Genomic DNA, 19,963 nt, shown 5'->3' with positions numbered 1-19,963 from the left:
GAATAGCTTGGGAAGAGATTTAATTCAATTAGATAAATGACTGTGATAATTACAGCATTAGGACGTTATGAAGCTGTAGCGTAATACTATACCTCGATTTTGGCACATGAATGGTGATGACAGCCCTGTAGTAACCTTGGTAACAATTTTAAATTTATTTTCTGAACATTTTAAAACACGACTTCACAATTCCACTCGTTCGCGAAGAATGGTCTGTCATCTCAGCCTACCTTAGCGTGTCACCGCATGATCGCGTGCAAAGCAGCTTTCATCGCGAAACGCTATAAGCCATCCAGAGAGAACTTTTTTTTTTCTTTCTCTATGGGCCACCTGCCTTTCCACAATCCAAATTTGCGCGTGCATCGAGTTTCACGCGATGTCACGAATGGTCAAGGGAACTTTTTTGCCCTTCCAGAGTGTCTGCTGATTTTGCATGTTTTTACGGAGTTTTTGTTGTCCCCTCAGCTGTCCGTTGTCCAGTTTTGGGCGTCTTTCAATCGAATGAGAGTGGCCACTCTCTAAAGCGTGAGCGCATGTCCCAGGCGGTGCTATCTTCTGTCGAGGTCACAGCTTTCATGGTCGTGCGTCGGACACGGAACCTCAAGGAACCTTTTGTGTTCGATAACGTAGTACGCAGGACCATGCGACGTCATGCCGAAGTGCATCACGCTCTTGTGGTCTAGCTCAAGGAGTGAACGAGAAATAGAGAGGAGAGCCATTCTATTCACCTCTCGGCCTCTGCTCATTTCAAGAATGGTTGCTTTTAAAGGGTGATGGCAATAGGTGATCCTGATGCCGACTACCCGGCTATATTAAAGAACCCAGTACGTTTCTGGGTCTCATTCTTAGGCACCTTTCAGCAGCGCGCGCTCCTCGTTTTCAGGCAAATAAATTCAAGCACGCTAAAATGAACGCTGCAGTGGTGATTTTTGGAATCGTGACCTTGACGGTGGTCCTCTCGACCGTAGACTGTGGTGCCAACCAGGAGAAATGTGAGTATTTTTTGGTGCAAACAGTCGAATGGCGCATGCTCAGACCAACGTGGATGTGTTCGCTTGTTGTGTTCGTCGTCGTTGCTGCTGCTACTGTCACACTGCTTCTTTTATCGGAATACCTACACTTTGTTTCTGCTTTTTCAGCGAAAGCTGTTATGAGATCACAACTCTGGTCACGTGAAGTTGTCCACCATCGCCGTCCCCGGTGTCTGTAGCATCACGTGAATAGTAGGAAAAAAAGCCCAGCACAAATACACTGTGGGGCTCGAACCCAGGTCCGCTAGACGCCAGCCCAGTATTCTACAATTGAGCTACGCTGGTGCTGGTGACATGATGGCAAACTTGCCTTAGGCAGGCTTGATGTCGGGAAAGCAATCGCGTTAATACGACTTATAAAGTGTTTTAAAACAGCAAAAAAACAACCAGTCATCGCACAATGCGAATAGCGTAACGACTGGGCCGCCCTGTGGTCCAACCCATTACAAATGCTTGTTCTTGTTCAGCTATCAACTGTAGCGCATACCCACTTCAGCCATGATTCCTCATCGTCGTCAGCCACTGCATAGACAATTGCCACGAAATTCTTTGCAAGTGTTTAGCTGATACCACGCTTGTCAGAAGACTGATGAGAAATAGCATTGCGAATGCCTGCCTACTACCCAAAAGTTTATAATTGATACCCTAGTGGGTATCAAGCAAGTGCGCTTGCAGTAGTTACCCTATGATTGTTTTCTCTTCTAGCTTTCGCTGTGACTGTGCTGCACCTTCCGCGGAGGCCTTGGCGTTTTTTGGCGAAGCCAGCAAAGTAGCTTTGAGATTCAATAAACACTAAAAAGTGCACAGGCAAAGACTTGCAGATAGCACGATATTTGAGTCAAACGAACGTAACACGCTGAAATGCGTCAATGGGATCGGAATTGAACAAATTGGAGGGCAAAGATGAGAGACACGAGCCGTGTCTAGGTCAGCGGTACTCGATTTCGCACTGCATTCCGCAGACGGAATAGGATGAATGGATGGATGGATGGATGGATGGATGGATGGATGGATGGATGGATGGATGGATGGATGGATGGATGAATGGATGGATGGATGGATGGATGGATGGATGGATGGATGGATGGATGGATGGATGGATGGATGGATGGATGGATGGACGGACGGACGGACGGACGGACGGATGTGGATGGATGTGGATGGATGTGGATGGATGTGGATGAATGTGGATGAATGTGGATGGATGGATGGATGGATGGATGGATGGATGGATGGATGGATGGATGGATGGATGGATGGATGGATGGATGGATGGATGGATGGATGGATGTGGATGGACGTGGATGGATAGATGGATGTGGCTGTACTCTTTATATCGGGTTGTGACTGGCGCCACCAAGCCGTAATATTTAATGAACCAAGAACTAGATTTATTTGTTTGTTTTTTTTAAACAGTGAGGTTGAGGATTCGTACTTTGCATTGAAGGGTTTAATTTTCACTCGTGCCTTGACTTTAGCCACCAATCAGATAATCTCCTTCTAGTTAATTCTACCCGCTTAGAGCTTATTTTGCCCTCCCTGTCCCTAAACCCCAGTGCTTTGAAAAACTCTGCGCCATCATCCTGAACTATAGGGTGAAGCCCTTTACAGAACATTATCAAGTGTTCGGCAGTTTCTTCTTCCTCTCCACACGCACTGCATACCGTGTCTACCCCTTCGTATTGGGCCCGATATGTCTTGGTTTCAACAAAGAAGGGCATAAAGCCCTTCTTTGTTGAAATTTTTCTGTCACCCTTGTTCTTATATATTCAATAGCTTCGTCCCCTTCTAGCCTGGCACCTTGAGCTGTAGGTATAAACCTCTGCTCTAGGCTCGTCTCATTTCTTAGAGAGTTTAGATGGTTCCAAAATTTCGCACTTGCCTTTCTATCTTTTTTATGTACTTCTGCCAGCCACTGAGCTCCCTTTCTTCTAATATTTTCATTGATCAGAAGGAATGCATCCCTTCTACAGCTTAGAAAGGTTTCCCATTTTCTTTCAACGTCATCTGTCGGTTCAGCCCGCTGCTTAGCATGTCTGTGTTCCCTAGAGGCTTCCTGGTGTTTTGCTATGGCTCTCTTAACTTCCTCAACCCACCAACGTTAAGGTTTGTGTCTTCTTTTCTGGAGTGGCATGCCACGGGCCTTAGAAAGCTCTAGTTCAAACAGTCTAAATATATTCGTGTATGTCCACACTGTTTCATTATCCCCAGTGATTACTTTTTCAATTTGTTTGGTGGCTATTTCAATTTGCCTTTCTGAATAATAATTTTCCTATAGTTGCTCATCTTGTCTCCTTCCCACTTTCACTGCTGTTCCAAAACTTAGCTTTATACGTTTGTGATCACTACCCAGACTTCTGGAGCCACCTTCATCTATGTGCATTCCCCTGAGCTTATCATACATCCTATGTGACATCAGTGCGTAATCTATCGTCGACTGGAGCCTTCCTACCTCCCATGTTATTTGTCCTTCATACTTCTCGGTACTGTTGCAAATAATCAAATCAAGCCTGTCGCCCACATCCATGATCATTTTGCCTGTCGGGTCGGTATACCCATCTATATCTTCTATATGCGCATTCATGTCTCCTAGTATAATTATCTTGCACTCTCCTCCTAACTCTTGAATGTCCTTTGATATACACTCTACCATTGCCTGCTTTTCCTCTCTAAGCTTGGCTCCCGTCTACAAGTACATGAAACCAAGGAGTGTGATTTGCCCTGCCACTTTCCCTTTTAGCCATAAATGTTCTTTGAACTCCTGCTTGACCCTTTGCCAGTCTGAACTTTTATGAATGAATGCCCCAATACCACCCCCTTTCTGCTGCCTTCTGTTCTATTACAATATTCCCACACGTGGTCCGGATTGTTAGGAGGTTGTTCCATGTCCCTGAGATGTGTTTCTACAAAACCGTATACCATCGGCCTCTCCTCCCTTAGCTGTTCTTCTATCTCTTCCCACTTCAGCCTGTTCCTACCACCCTGCATGTTTATATACCCTATGTCTGAATCGGCTCGGCGCTCGTGGCTACGTCTATTTCTGCCCCGGTCTCTACCTATCTTAGATACTGGTGCCACTTTGGAATCGTATCTGTTCATACCACCTGTCAAAGAGTCTGCCTGGTTGTTTTCCTCGTTACTAGCTATCCTGTAAAGTGAAGGGCCCGCTTGCCCCCGAAAAAAGCTACTGCGCGTCCTTCAATTCGCCAACCCACCTCATGACCTAGTCGCCCATCGAAGTGAATTCTGTCTCGTTGGAAACCACCCCACCTATGCACCTCTCTGCTTATTTCCACCACCTCAAAGCCTTTCTCTCGACTCATCCGCCATATCTCTTGGTTTGCGTTGACAACCGCTCTTTGCAGGTTGCTGTCACGCACCGGTATACCTCCGGTATCGTGCATATCACTACCTGTACCTTAGGAGAAGTGGCGCGCATGTCATCGACGCCTTTCGCCAGTGTGGCTGCTAGTCCTGCTGTATCTTCATTTAAGACATCATTTAAACCGCCTGAAATTATCCCGAGGTTTTGTCTATCAGCTGTAGTTTTGAGTTTTGCGCTCGCTTGCCTCATGACTGCTTCAAGCTTGCGTCCTGGGAACGCCCCTACTGCAACCCTCTTGTCACCTCTTACCCTCTCTTTGATGGCTTCTGTGCATCGATTTAAATTCGAGTACCCGGCAATTATCACATGCTGTGACTTTTTAGCTGGAGCATCCTGCACCTGGGGGTTACTTGCACCTGTGACGCCGGCTGCTTTGTCCCCTCCCAGCCCCACCACTACTTCGCTGAAGCTGAGCCTTGCGACAATTGAACCGGCTGAACCTGTTTTTTTTTTCAAACTTGCTTGCTCTTACTTTTCTGCTGTTCTCATTACCGGTTCCCTACTGTTCTCTCCGTAGGCCGCTCTCTGTTCACCTTGGCTAGTGCTTCCTTAAAGGACTTCAGCCTTTCTCCCATTGCCCTCGTTTTCTCTTGATCTGTCGCCAACGCAGTCTCAAGCTCGGTGATTCTCACCAGCAGTTCACTCTAGGCAACCATTATTTTCTCCATTTTTTCCTTGACCTCACATTGCCTACACTTCGCGTCAGCCTCTTCTCCATCCGCTTCTACACTTGGGTCTACTTTCAAACCTGCCCCACATCCTGAACACTTTACAGTCTTTTTAACCATGTCTTTCTGACACCAATTGTCCCTATGACTTGTCTCACTCGACAACTACAAAACTCGAGCCCTGCCCAACGGAAAAGAGAAAGTCTATGCTCTACTACAAAAATTTGCGTGTTCAATGTACGTGCACTTCCCCCACGGAGTGGCAAAAGAAAGAAAACAACAAAAAAGAACAAAAAACAAACAAACACGCACAAACTAATAAATACCTGGTGACTGACCCCCGAAAAGGCCGTACAATAAAATAAGTGCTACAGAGGTTTTAAGTGCTGCCTTATAATTATAAAGACTAGTTCAAAACATACAAAATCACATATCTGCGCAGTCGATCGGGAGCGCTCAAAAAACACGTCCATCCACCGTGACATCCGTTTGTTGCCTGACCCTCAGTAGATAACACCCAGTAATAGTTACATCGCCCACATCATGTGATAAGGCAGAAGCGTATTATTACCGTGGCAAGACTATACTCATTTGTCTCACTGCCGTAGTTATTACTATCCTGTTTTGCTGTGTGCTGTAATGTCTTAAATATGTTGTTACATCAGCCGGGTTGGTGGTGAACCTGGGCTTCCTTTGTCTTCTTTTATTCACCTTAGATACGCTTCGTTTAAGATCGCGTGTTGTAACTATTCTTACTTCGTTTTTCAGATAGGAAGAAAAACGAAAAACTCATCGCCTGTCTTGAAGGAACTGACGCGGCCGCCAAGAAAGAACGCGTGTTGAAGGTAAGCAGGTCGTTCGATCTGGACATGGCCTGGAGTCTAACCAGCGGCGGAACACACTCAATAAGGACTTTTACACTACGCGAGATGGTCGCAAGCAATCTGCTAAGCCATTTTTTCTATCCAGTATAACAACTATATGCGCGAGAATACCCTTAAGATTGCCCGCCGCACTGAGTGATTGCCAGCAATCTTCCATGCTGGGTAGACGTAAGGCTCCGAATGGGCTACAATTTTCTCACCGCTCGCAGGAGTGCTTCTGGGATTTCAATGAAGGCGAGCATGTTCGAGGTCCGCGTACTTAAATTTAGGCGCACGTTAAGTAATCCCATGGTGCCTGAATTTCCTGAGCCCTCCTCTAAACGTCGTCTCTCGTAATCACATCGTTGTTTTGGGGTGTCAGACCACGGATTATTATTATTATTATTATTATTATTATTATTATTATTATTATTATTATTATTATTATTATTATTATTATTATTATTATTATTATTATTATTATTATTATTATTATTATTATTATTATTATTATTATTATTATTATTATTATTATAGTGGTTTTGGCAGAGTCGCATAATCAGAGTACGCGTAATTCAATTTTTCATTTTCATTTTTCATTTTATTATTCTGTCAGCCCCCTTTGGACTATAACAGGGGTGGAAAAAAAACAATATACATACAAAAAATAGGTACTCCCTATACAACTTCTAATATACATAACAATGAATGACAAGAAATAGCCAAAGCACTCTGCTCTTGAGGACATAGAATAAGCAAAATATAAACTATACATCTTTATACACGACATTCTTTAGGCCCTTCAAGACAGAAGGTACACATTCAAGAAAGAAGGTAGACAGTGGCATTCGGCAGCCTGTTCCACTCACTGATCGCCCGCGGAAAGAAACTTAACTTAAAACAATCGTTGTGTGATCTGGGAGGGGGGATGTACTTGTTATGCCGGTGCCTTGACGTTTCCCCAGTTTTTATATACATATACTTCGATTTGTCTATTTTTACTTGTTCTTTAATGATTAAAAAGAGTAATTTAAGTCTTTCATACTCTGTCCTTTGTTCTAGTGGTTCAAGGTGGGCCAGCTTGCAAAGCTGAGTTGGGGAGTGGCAGCGCTGGTATTTGTTAAATATGAAACGTGACGCCAATCTTTGTATTCTATCTAGCTTAGTGCGATTACTTGTTGTGTACGGATCCCATACCACCTTTGCGTACTCCATAATTGGCCGTACGAGAGCCTTGTAAGCCAAGCATTTGATTTCCGGGCTAGCATGGTGCAGATTTCTCCGAAGTCTCCACAACGCTTTGTTAGCCTTAGCACAAACGGAGTCTACATGCAAACTCCATCGAAGATCGGAAGTTATAAATAAACCCAAATATTTGTGTTGTTCTACTCTGCCAAGCTCATGATCGTTTATACAGTACGTCGTATTTAGAATGCGTTTTTTTTCCTAGTTACGGTCATCGTTACTGTTTTTGCGGCGTTTAGATCCATCTGCCAAATGGTGCACCAGTTTTGTATTTTTTGGAGGTTTAGATTTAGTTCTGATTGATCGGTAGGAGACCTGACTGTTTTATACATTATGCAATCGTCTGCAAAAAACCTTATGGGGACCGTAATATCTTTAGATAAATCGTTGACAAAAATCAAAAACAGTAGCGGGCCCAAGACACTGCCTTGGGGAACTCCAGAAATAACATTGGCAAGGGCATATTTTTTCGTGCTGACTTGAACATACTGCTTGCGATTGGAGAAATAGGAGGAAAACCACTGCGTTAGGTTTGGCTTTTAAAGATAGTGTTTATTTTTAACAACAGTTTAGCATGGAACACCTTATCAAAAGCTTTTGCAAAATCTAAGAGTATCATGTCAACCTGACCTTGCGAGTTAATTTCATAGGAGAGATCATGAACAAGTTCAACAAGCTGAGTAATAGAAGATAGGCCTTTTCGAAATCCATGTTGCAGTGAGTATAATAGGTTGTGAACATCTAGATAAGCCAAAAGATGCTTGGAGACAATATGCTCGAGAATCTTTGAACAAGTGCTTGTGAGCGAGATGGGACGTAAATTTTTGCAGTCGTTAGTAGTACCACCTTTGTGTATCGGTATGACCTTACCAACCTTCCAAGCAGTGGGAAAGCAACCACTACTTACGGAGGACTGGAAAATATTTGTCAAGTACTTCGAGACCCAAACTGCGTACCTATATAAAAATTCATTTGGTATTCCGTCAGGTCCTGCACTTTTCTTTTTATCGATTTTAAGGAGCAGGTTCAATACTCCTTGTTCACTAATTGTTATTTCTTCTATGGCAGGTGTGTCAGAAGCCTCATTAAAAGTTGGTACTTGTCTGTCATCGTGGGTAAATACTGACGAAAAAAAGGCATTAAAACTTTCAGCACGTGCTTGTGAGTTTTCTTTATCTGCATCAAGATGGGTTTTTGTGTTTGGATTCACGTATCTCCAGAACTTTTCGGGTGCTTCGTGCAAGAACTTTTTTAGTTTAACATTATAAAAATTATTTTTGCAATTTTTAACTAGACGTCTCCACTCCTGGCTCATAGTGTGAATGGTTTCCTTCCCTTCAGGGCAAGGATTCTTTGAGTGAGCTTTCCGTTTTCGTTTCAGTTGCCTTTTGGCATGGATCACGTCACGCGTTATCCAAGGATTTTTCTTTGCTATCTTTTTCGTCGTGTTGGAATATAGAATTGAATGCATTCAGTGACCACCTGCAAGAAATAATCCCATAGTCTATTTGTACATGCATTTGAATTTTGCAGGAGAACAAAAGTATCGAAAAAGTTTTCAAGTTTTTCTAAATCAGAGAAGTCATCAGCAGCTGCGAAGTTCAGAACTGTACTTTTGTAATCCTTATGCAACCTAGCGGACGCCATATCCAAGGAAAACATAACCATCTGATGATCTGATATGCCCTCGATTACATCACATGTTTTAACATTTTCCTCCATGAGTGAAGATACAAATACAAGGTCGAGAATAGAAGATACAGCCTTAAAAACACGTGTGTAGCTTGACACAATTTCGCATAGGTTAAAACAAAAGGCAATGTCCAAAATATGTTCACAATGAGCTACTTCGTTTCCTATAATATCATGCAAATCCCATTGAATGCCTGGTAAGTTGAAATCACCAATCAAAATTATTTTGTCGTCCTGATGCATATTATGATCCATAAAACATCTTAAGTCGGTCAGAGTCGTAGCAGGAGAACAGGGGGGTCTGTACATAACTCCAATGTACACAGGGTGATCATTTAATCGAATCTTTACCCATACGGCTTCAATACCACCAGCATCTGGCAAAGTTTCATACTTTATGTCTCTTTTAATCATAAGTGCTACCCCACCTCCTCTCCCGCCTCGGTCCTTCCTTATTAAGACGTAACCTGGCGGTGTGACTTCCACATCATGTACATCACTGTGCAACCATGTCTCGGCGATTGCCAATATGTCAGGATCATGTTCCAAGGTTACACTTTCTATTAAGTGACTTTTGTTCAGTACGCTGCGAGCATTTAAGTTGATGATCCTAAAGTCGGCCTGTTTTTGTCTTTCAGGCCATTTGTGGTTGGGTTTAGCAGATGCTTTGCACTTGATCTTCTCCTTGGCATCATCACTCCAGGTGTACAAAACATTGTACACCTAGAGTACAAACATTGTGTAATGGTTCAGAGATGCTGAATTTATGCTATTGATGCCGCTGCTTAGAGATACTGCTGCTTTTGTTGGAATAATACGATGGCACGTAGTAACTGTCCTGTTCTGTATCACTGTGAGAAAAAAAACTGATCCTCCGGCGTTTACCGGTTTCAAGAGCAAGTGGCGTTTAGATTTATTATCAGCGAAATTATATTCTAACGGATGATAGGGTCGGGGAGGTAAATGCACGGCAAAACTCGGCACAGCGACCCATTTGAAAGAAAACAAAACAGAATGTAGTGTGCGTCTCTTGTATTCTTTGTTTTTTTCTTTTTTGTTAATATTTTTGTGTTCTTTTTTTTGCTTAAAATATGCAGCACCCGTGACGTGCAGTGACACTCTACTCAAGGAAAAGTTAGTGGAACTATCGCTTGACGATCTTAACCCCACACGTGGGTGCTGAATTTGCGAACATTTCGTCTCGTAAAAGGCCGTGTGCGCTAGCTGCTCGCTTTCACTGATACGTAATACGTGCAGCATGGGAATAATTTACATTTGCTGTTGCAACGTCTGAGGGAGAGTGAGCGAGGCAACCTCATTACGTCCACAATAGACACGAGTAAACTCAGTGTCACATGGTCCGGCCCACTGAGGGACCATCAGGTTAAATCTGACAGCCCGGGCCTTCTATTTTAGAGGTATGGTTTGGTCCTTAACGAGTTTCTTCCTTTTCTCTTGGGGAAAAAGAGACCGGTAATAGTTTAAATGTTTTTGTTTGGTTAAGAGACCTACATGAATGCTATACTTGAAAATCGTCAAGTACGTTTAAGCCATAGCTGCAGGGATCCTTCGAGTGGTGAAGTGTTTAAAGCGCGCGTGAATGAGGACAATTAAGAGACAGAAGCAAAACTTTTTACATATACGAGGTTGGCTCTCGTTGGCTCTGCATTTCCGGGGCCAACACAACAACCTAATCATCATTCGAATTTCGCAACAAAAGCAAAGTGAGGTGATGACCACTTCACATGACAAAGTAGCTACGAGGTGGCGGGCCACTGTCTTCAACGTCTTGGTCTAATCGACCTGGGATCGAACATCCAAAGTTCGTTCGAAAGTTAACTTAGCCATTGGCTGCCCACCTATGTTTACGACATGTCTGTCATCAGAAATTGCTGAAACATTCTCTTACGCACAATTCTTGCGAAACGAGCACAACTGCATAATTTCTCGCGGGATCATTATATCACATTCAAAGTAAGCGGGATTTGAAGTGAAGTACTCCTTTTGTTTCACGAATTTGTCCAAGTCGAGCTGGGGATAACGCGATTCGCATTAGCATGCTCCCTTTTCTCTTTTTTGTACATACGATGCACCAAAGTTTCTGGCATTTTGCTGTCTCAAAACAGGCTGTCAATGGCTGCAAGGAAGAAGGCAAAGTGAAGGAAGAAATGGTACGTAAAATCATCGCTAGTTCTTTACCTCCATAACACATATGCACGGGGAGAACATCTATAATGAACACCTAAATAGTAATCAAGACCTCCTGGATGCTAATGCACGTTTAACACGTAATTGTGAAATTTGTTACTGCAGTTATCAACGCCATCATTACACGTCATGAAATTGAAACTTCCTTCGTGAAGTAAAATGAACGCTGTATTTCTACCATCCTAATTATTTATTGGGTGTTTATCCTAAAAGCAATCGTCGCTGCGCATAACTATCCACGTGCCTGTTCTGCTACCACCGCAACTGCACGAAGATTATGGACCAATCAGTGCGTAGAGCGTGCCCACATGGTAACAAGGTGCTATTTGAGTATGTATGCTTAGCACCATTAGCTTTGGTGTCCTGCTGTTCGAGCATGACAACTGTAGTCAAAGCGTTATTGGAATCAAACGGCATTGTCACCACCTCACCACCAGCACACTTAGCATAAATGTTTCAATATAGGGGAATCTGGTATCGGTATTCTACGTGGGTTCCGAAAAGCCTTCATGACGGCAGCCTTTTTGCAAGCACGTGGGGTACATCTTTTCTTAGCATCGACCAGAACGACATGTTTTGGTGAAAAATACATCAATGGCACACTGCAAAGGAAGTTGATAACGCTGATGGCGAAAGCAATACATAAAGAAGTTATGCTACTACAGATGTCTGTGGTTGCACCGACCCTGCAATACCGCAGTAACTCTTTCATGCACAGAACTTTATTATTGGAGAAACAATATTTCATTGAAAATATAGATTAGCCTTCGTCCAAAAATGACTTTTATAACACGGCAAAAAAAATTGGCACATTTGTCTAAAAGAAATGAGGTGGTCACCTGAGGTGACCACCGTGCAGCAAGTGTCTACAGTCACTTTCGGTGGAACGCTGCAAAATAGTCCTTGTTTCTCCTCAGGCACAATGGGACGTTGCACGTTTCGCACATCCATGTCGTTCTCGAAGGCTGCGATTTCGTGCTGCACATACCACACCTGCGCTTCGTGCATCTCTTTGGCTGATGCTTGCTGTGTGTTAGACGTATGGCCGTGTCCACATGTGGCTTAGATTTTTTAATCTGCACTGTGTTGTTTGCGCTTGATAATGTGCCCCTCTTACAAACCTGGGCTTCGACTGTGAGAGATCTCGTCACACTTCTCCGGAAATCTTTCATGGTAAAGTGCTCCACTCCTTCAAGTTCACAGTGTATCAAAAAAGCATTCACAACGCAGCAATCCAGTAGGTGGAAAAAGATTCTGTGCCACCACTTCCGTGATTTTCTGTCTATTTCATATTGCCCTTTGCGCTGATCAAATTTGTCTACAAAATTCCTATTATGGTAGTAGTCTTGCAAAGCCGCCGGACAGGACACCTTGCTCAATGTCCCATCCTTGTTTTTCCTGTCCACTTCAACTTCATTGGAAGGGTCATGAAAATTTGTTAGCAAATAAACAGTCCTCTTGTCCTTCCATTTTAGACAGCAGAGGCCGTCGTCGCTGACACTCGTGTCGCCTCTTTTCATCGATTTGTCAGCCTGCAAGCATGGCAAGTTCTTTCTACTGGAATTCACTGTCCCACATGCCTAAAAGCCATCGTGAAGAAGGTCTTTCAGGAGGTTGTAGCTCGTAAAGTAATTATCGAAAAAAACACGATGCTGCTGGCCCACAAGGTCATGACATAACTTCCTCACAACTTGTGCACCTAGCTCCTTCTGAACACCGTTCTCAGATTTACCAATGTAACTATCAAATTTTAGATTATAGCCACTGCTGGCACAAAGCATCCACACCTTGTAGCCACGCTTCACAGGCTTCTTTGGCATATACTGCTTCAGCGAGCTCCTTCCCTTGAACTTTATCATAGATTCATCGATGGCGAGCAGCTCGGTGGGCAAGTAATTTTCCGCAAATGTTTTCGATAGTTTAGTGAGGAGTGGACGGACTTTGTACAACTTGTCAAAGTTGGGGTGATCCCTCGCTGGCTGCAAGATATTATCATTCAGATGCAGGCGTGATAAAAGCCAGCTGAATCTGTTGACAGGCATAACTTTCGAAATGAAAGGATAATGCAAGTCAGGCGCAGTAGACCAGTAAGCCCGGTAACTTGGGCTTCTTTTGATCCCCACCAGGAGATTGAGCCCCAAGAAGGAACGCATTTCTTCCAATGTGGTGGGTGTGTATGGCTTGCCCTGCTGCTGAGCGTAAAGATTTGTTTGAAATACCAGCAACTCCATCAAGGACGGCGTCCAGAATAAGCTGAAGATGTCATAAGGACTTACTTTCTCTACGTTTTTGGATAGAAAGTGGCACCCCACTACGTAATAGAAATTCCAGCGGTGGCGACATTTTATAGGAAGGACTCCACACAGGTACCTTCGCAGTCATGACAGGAACGTCATCTTGTTCGCTCTCTGTATCAGAAGACTCGCACACTGCAGAGATGGCTTTTCTTGCCTCAAGTCTCTGTTTGCTCGTTTTGACAGCTTTATCATTTACTTCATACTCAGGGTCACTGTCACTGAAGTCGTCACCTCCTGCGAAACTGTCCGAATCCGATGGTATTTCGACAAAGTCTTCCGCTGAAACACCAAGAACAAATCATATATTGCCGGCCGTCCAGACCCTTCATGCATGGTGGTTACCCTAGGGGACCACAAACTTCAGCAACAAAGCGCTCTCGAATAAATGAGCGCAGCACTTCAATTCTACTTTCCATAGTATAGGCAACTTCTACAACACTCTATCCTGTGATATTAATTCACTACAAAGAGGACTTACCTTTCTTTCCATAAAAAACTCTCAAGTCCATCGCGTACCGCGTGCTCTAGTCGAGACCAGCCGGAAGAAAACAAAGATAACACGTGACATCCGTCGCCGAGGAAAGTAGCGCCATCTCTGTTGTAATGTCAAAAGCTTCAACCGGCGCGCTGTTTGAACGTTGATATGCGGGACCCGCGTACTTCAAGAGAAAAAAATGAAGAAAAGGTGGTTACATGGGGTGAAAACCATGCCGGAAAGAGGTAACTATCCACGTAATCGTTCAGTTAAGAAGTATGGCGTCATCCTCACACAGGCGAACATGAACTTGTCCAATTATTACAAACGGTGACAATTACAAAACTTGCCTGATTGACAGCTCATATAGATATGTGCAAAAGCGTAACGACATCTCTCCCTTTTTGAACTGGTATAGCGCATTAGGGGAATAAAGAAACTGCTGAACCTACTGACGCAAGAGCACTCTTTTTTCCGTCAACTCGGCAGTATCTTCTTTCCCGTATTGCGGTATGACAGTGCAAACGCGACGAACCAACTCGCCCAATCTTCAACACTTGGGGATATCTCGCTTTGTAGAGGTAGCAAAGCCTATATTATTAGACACGGATGTCACCTCATCAACTGTGACGCCCACGGGACGGCTTTCAGCTCAAGTACCAAATACTCTATATCGTTAAGCGGTTTTTTTAAGACATATCAGCGTCGACAGCGCACATTAGGCATGCCGCTCGGCTTTCGTAAACATTGCTGGTTATTTGCAAGTATACCATGCGCAGGACCAACACTCCTTAAATTACGTGTCTCTTGACTTCCACAGAATCGTTCCAAGTAAAGTCTGAGGCCAGCCAAGACGTACGATTCTCCCCTCCTGCCCACCGCGAGAAAAGGGCGCGCTAGGCAGCGTCGCTCATATCCTCTAAGCGGGGCAAAGTACGCGTGGGAGTTAGCCGATCGACTTGCAATTCTTTGAAATGGGAATAAACCGTTTGTATTTATTGCTCAACTTTAACGCACGATGCGGTCTACGCAAGTTTTCTTTGAAAGGGAAGGTTATAGTTCATTGAGGCGGAAGCCTTAAACTCCTCCTAAAACGCGAAGATTGCTTGTAGGCGTCTGCGCCTTTGGCCTCAACACGATGGATGCTAAAATTCATTATCAAGTGATAACATTACCGTATGACGTCACTCCGACGTCACATCATGACATCTTATTATGACCAAGATACTCGTTCATAGGTGAGCCGATCAAGAAGGCAGTGCCAAAGTGCGATGGGGGCAGAAAAAAAAAAGTCGCAGCTATGCCGCAAAGGCAAAGCAATGGACGCGATAGCAACAAATTGGAAGGTCATGTGCATAACAGAAAGCAGATCTAAATGCACCCCGCGTTTTTCACACACAAATAACGCACAAAACGTTCTCACAGGTACAAATGCGCGACGACGGCGACGACGGCGAGGTGCAGAATTAGCGAGCTTCGCTCCTTATTATAAGATGGCTTTCGCCTTAGAATCGTCTTCGGCGAATGTATAGGTGATCCTGTGAGTTGTTGGCATTGCAGGTGTGCTTCGATATCAGTTTTGTGGCGCACAGCCTCTTTATTCGCCCGCATTTCTCGCTGTTCCTTTTTTTTTTTGTGCGCTATGTAACATCTCTCTTTCTCTGTTCCAACAGAAGTCATGCATTAACGAGAAAATGGTAAGTAGCATGTGTATTTTCCTTCTATTTTTTTTCAGGAGCACGGCCTGCCTTCAGTACATATTTCAGCCTCGTACAATCCTCACACATATAATAAGTTACAGATGGGTCACAGCCAAGTTTTGATGCCACGAGTATTAGAGCCCCTCTAACACACGCTGTCATAAAGCATGAACACGAAGCCAGGGTCTCACCTTCTTAAACTGCCTGCTTTCAACTCTGTAAAAGTTATTTTACACTGCGAACAACCATACGGCGGATATTCATTTCTGCTACAATACTTCGAGGCACTGATCACTGATTACGTAGTTCATATATATATATATATATATATATATATATATATATATATATATATATATATATATATATATATATATATATATATATATATATATATATATATATATATATATATATATATATATATATATATATATATATATATATATATATATATATATATATTTGACGTTTACTGACGCTTTAGGACAGTGCGTAAAACTTAATATGGCGCATGCAGCGCGAATATTGCCCATGGGTACATTGACTGCCAATAATAATAGTCCATAGATAGCCATTCGTTGAGTCAATAGAGGCTACGGTATTTGCTTACACCACACTTCTCGCCCCTTTGTTCAACGTAGTGGAGCGGACATTACGCTGCACCGTTTCTGCTCACCTGGAATCATATATTAAATAAAAGTATGAAGTGAAATGACCAATAAATATAGAGGCTTACTATAAGACGTGAAGGCTTTCTTAACGTCCTGTATTCTCTTTTTTTAAGGCATTCACCGACGAAGAAAAGGTATCGTACCAATTTCATTCATTCCCGTATTTTCTACCACAGAGCTGTTACCGTCGAGTATTGCCCTGTGTCGCGGATAGAAATTTATAATCTCTGCGAACCGGCGCGCAATCTCTTCGTCCTCTTCTTCATCTCCTCCCTGTACTTTCTGCCCTGCTTCACTGTAAAAACACGTGCACCGATTTTTCCAAATAAGTAGTCAGGAGCTGTGGGAGGATGCCTTGCGCAGCTACAACCCCTCCCTTTAGGAGGCTACCCTGAGTTGGGCTGAGGTGGTAGAAGAGGCCTACCACGAGTAGAATCCCTCGCCTTCTCGCAGCCCCTTTCCCTCAAGATGGGATAAATAAAGTTGTTTCTCTCTCTCTCTCTCCAACGTGCACTGCAATAGTTGTGAGTGGCTGGAAACCGTGTATTGAGCGAACGAAAGAGGAGGAAATTAGAGAGAGAAAAAATTCCTGGGAGTAAAATTTTTGCGGGGAGGCACTACTCGATCCCGCGCCCCAAGTATTCGAAGGAGGGCTTTCTAACCACACGGCTATCTAGGCACATTAGCAGAGCAGAGCCTTGTGTAGTACAGTATAGCGAGTGGGTGGGGAAGAAAGCACGGATGAGGAGGCAAGATGTGAAAGTGAAGAAGACGGAAAAGAGAGGAAGAGAAGAAGTGCAGAGAAAGAAATAAAGAAAGAAAGAAAGAAAGAAAGAAAGAAAGAAAGAAAGAAAGAAAGAAAGAAAGAAAGAAAGAAAGAAAGAAAGAAAGAAAGAAATGAAGAGTCAAAATATGCAAGGTGAAAGATTGACCACGGAAAGAGAGCAAAAGAAAAAAAGGGAAAACAAAAGGAGAAAAAAGGAAAGAGGAACAAAAAGATACAGAAAGAAAAAAAAACAAACATATATAAAAAGAACGAGATACAAGAACACAGACTCAAAGAAGGAAGATAAAAAAAAGAAGAGCATAACATAGCCATGTACGGTAACGTAAGAAAAAGTGTGGGAAGGGGGTGGGGGGATGGCAGGTGGGTAAAAACTTAGCCAAGCCAGGACCATGTTGTCATGCGCCTCCATGCATGCAGTAAAAGTGCACAGTTTTCACGCTTGCATTTTTAACAACACGGTGCGGCTCGTCACGGAATAATGAATTACCACGAACGTAATTATTGTTCCGTTGAGCGCTTCGCGAATGAGCGTGATGAAACTGATAGAAACGCCTCGTAAACAAACTGGCTGAAATTCATCAGTTGCAATGTAGCTAGGCGCACTGTATTAGTTCACCAGAGAGGTAACTAGTAAATTTCAGTTTGTTGGCCCGACAGTGAACTCGAACTTCTGGTGCAAGTCATGTCCCCTGCCAGGAGCGGTCGTGTTCAATGCCTAAATTGGACCTACGGTGCTTCAAAAGACGCTTACGGTCGATGTCAATACCCCGTAGAAACCTTGAATGCAAATTTACTTACGTGCGTCCGCACTTCTCATGAGTCTTCATTACGCAAATATGCACGTAGAATCCTTGACGTATACAGTACCTAAGAAAGCTCGAATACTAATTCCTGGCGTAAAAACGGGTAATAGCGTGACTTCATGTATTTTCGTTCTTTCTGTCTTTCGCGGATTATTCTTGGTGTGGACATCTCCAAAGCAGCCATTAGCATATCCATCTTGTATTCCTGGCTTATACCAGAATATCGACAACCATCCAATTGTAGTACAAAGCCGCGAGGAAATACGCACGGAGTTCACAGTCACAAAGCTCCTTGGGAGGTGAAACATTTTTCCGGGACTGGGGATCAAACCTGGGGTCGATCCATGCATTTTCTTAGCTTAGAAAAAAATTGAAACGTAGTGGTGAGATGGGCAGGTCTACAAAAAAGAACTCCGGTTGGCTACCCTGTACTTAGGAAGGGGAAAGGGGTTGTAAAAAAATCACACAGAAGGTTCTCTAACGACACTACTCTGAAATCAACCCACCAACACCATCAGCTAAGGAGCTAAGGTTACAACTAAGGTTATACCAACTAAGGTTTTGTCACCTATAAGCTTTCATGAACTACAAAACTTTCCTTGGGATATGCTAAGCCTGTAAGGATTTCCGTGCGGCTTTGTGGCACGGTAGCGTGGTTGCGAGCTTTCTCTTTCATAACCCTTGCGCCATCTTACGGGATTCAGCAGAACTGCTTTTCCTACACTACTGAACATTACTCTCTCTTTTATTCTTTTTTTTTTTCAGAAATGTGTGGAAGAAGCTGAGAAATCTTAGGATGCGGGATTCCGAAATGTAATACCAGGCGAGTGCAGCCCGGATTTTAAAGAACGTACGCCAATAAAAGAGCCCAACCACGACGAACCTTAACGCCTTTACATGCACGTGTGCCGTAACAGTTGTGCGCCGAAGGAGATGGATTCCACTTGTTTAATGGAATGGCGGCCCATATCCTCGGGCAAATCACTGCTTCTAGTTCTGCAAGTGAGACGAAGAAGAGTTCCAGTGTTCAAAAAGGTCCAAGAATTCGCATAAAGCGACCTTTAGTTGTGGCAGAAACAAACTGAAGAAACGTCTTTTTTTTTTTTTACGGGGTGCACCAACATTTCAGTGACGTATTTCTGTCCCGGAAATGACGTCTAAAAATAACACGGATCAGAAGACAACTCCTGTTAACAGCCAAAACCAGTCGTGGCAGGTAACCTCCTGCCTGCAGTGGCAAAACCTGTTGCTCGAAGCTTTTCTGTATGAAGTCAAAGCACAGTTTTGTTACAGAAGAAAAAGAGCAAATACGTCTGACAAACAGACCTCTTGACTACTTTAGTGTGTGCAGAAGGGAAAGGCAACCATGAATTTTTGCTCCTGGTCTCATAAAGCCAAAGCCAACAAACGTGGTCACCCTGAAATTTAATTGAAAAATCAAGAAACCTGAGCCTGTACTGCCATGTCATTATTCCTGCAAGCTTTAGAGGCTGGAAAACCGTCTCAAATACTTCACGTTTCAAATCAGCGCAAATTTTTAACTAGTTTAGATCGCATTTCGATATTATCAAATAATCGTTGATAATATTATCACTAACCTGGAGATTGTTATAACTTTTCTGTGTAACAACTTCTGATCAATTATTCGATCCAAATGTCTCATAAAACTCACGAAGAACGGGACCAATTGCACGACTGGTTTTGGCTGTAGCATGTCACGGAATCACTCTATAGGGACCCAAAGAAATCAAATCGGCTGCGTAATGACACTTCCCTCCCGCAGAATGAGACGACTGTTGCCACTATATCTATGGAGATACACACAATCTTTAAAATATTAGAAATATGGTTGGTGTACGAGTGGTCTCGTCTGCTCCAGAAAAACTGTCACGAATAAGTCACAAAGCCTGTTCCTTTCTGAAAGAAAAAAAAAACAAGGGTTTCAAAATTAAGCGTCCTAATGACTATGTTGTGTGTGCACAGTTTGTTGTTTATAGAGTTCCCTAGTCCTGCGGCCTGAATGAACGATGTAATAATGATGAACGATGTAATAATGAGAGGGTAAAACAACATCACAATAAAGTGCAAAAGGCTATCGATGGTGACTTGGCTATTCATTGTAATGACGGCGGTTC

At 43.3% G+C, this 19,963-nt stretch overlaps 1 protein-coding gene across 2 annotated transcripts; it reads left to right on the top strand.

The window, feature by feature from the left end:
• Positions 1 to 536: 536 nt before the first annotated feature.
• LOC142803269 (uncharacterized) lies at positions 537 to 18,710 on the top strand. Of its 2 annotated transcripts, none has more exons than XM_075888397.1 (7): positions 537 to 783; positions 884 to 992; positions 5,853 to 5,929; positions 11,011 to 11,055; positions 15,538 to 15,561; positions 16,352 to 16,372; positions 18,594 to 18,710. In XM_075888397.1, exons 2-7 carry the CDS (start codon positions 908 to 910, stop codon positions 18,621 to 18,623), a joined length of 282 nt encoding a protein of 93 aa, XP_075744512.1. In that variant the 5' UTR covers positions 537 to 783; positions 884 to 907; the 3' UTR covers positions 18,624 to 18,710. The 2 variants fall into 2 exon arrangements, with proteins under 2 accessions (XP_075744512.1, XP_075744511.1); XM_075888396.1 differs by having other exon boundaries at positions 537 to 824.
• The last annotated feature ends 1,253 nt before the right edge of the window (positions 18,711 to 19,963 follow it).

This window comes from Rhipicephalus microplus, chromosome 3 (assembly GCF_043290135.1).
Source record: "Rhipicephalus microplus isolate Deutch F79 chromosome 3, USDA_Rmic, whole genome shotgun sequence".
NCBI classification, from domain to species: Eukaryota; Metazoa; Arthropoda; class Arachnida; order Ixodida; family Ixodidae; genus Rhipicephalus; species Rhipicephalus microplus.
The sequence above is the reverse complement of the archived record's forward strand: the minus strand, read 5'-3'. Positions and strand labels throughout refer to the sequence as shown.

Coding starts and splice junctions, on each gene's coding strand:
- LOC142803269 (XM_075888396.1), top strand. CDS start 774: ATGGCAATAGGTGATCCTGATGCCGACTACCCGGCTATATTAAAGAAC. Junction 825..883: donor CGGCTATATTAAAGAACCCA/GTACGTTTCTGG, acceptor CCTCGTTTTCAG/GCAAATAAATTCAAGCACGC. Junction 5,930..11,010: donor AGAAAGAACGCGTGTTGAAG/GTAAGCAGGTCG, acceptor GTCTCAAAACAG/GCTGTCAATGGCTGCAAGGA.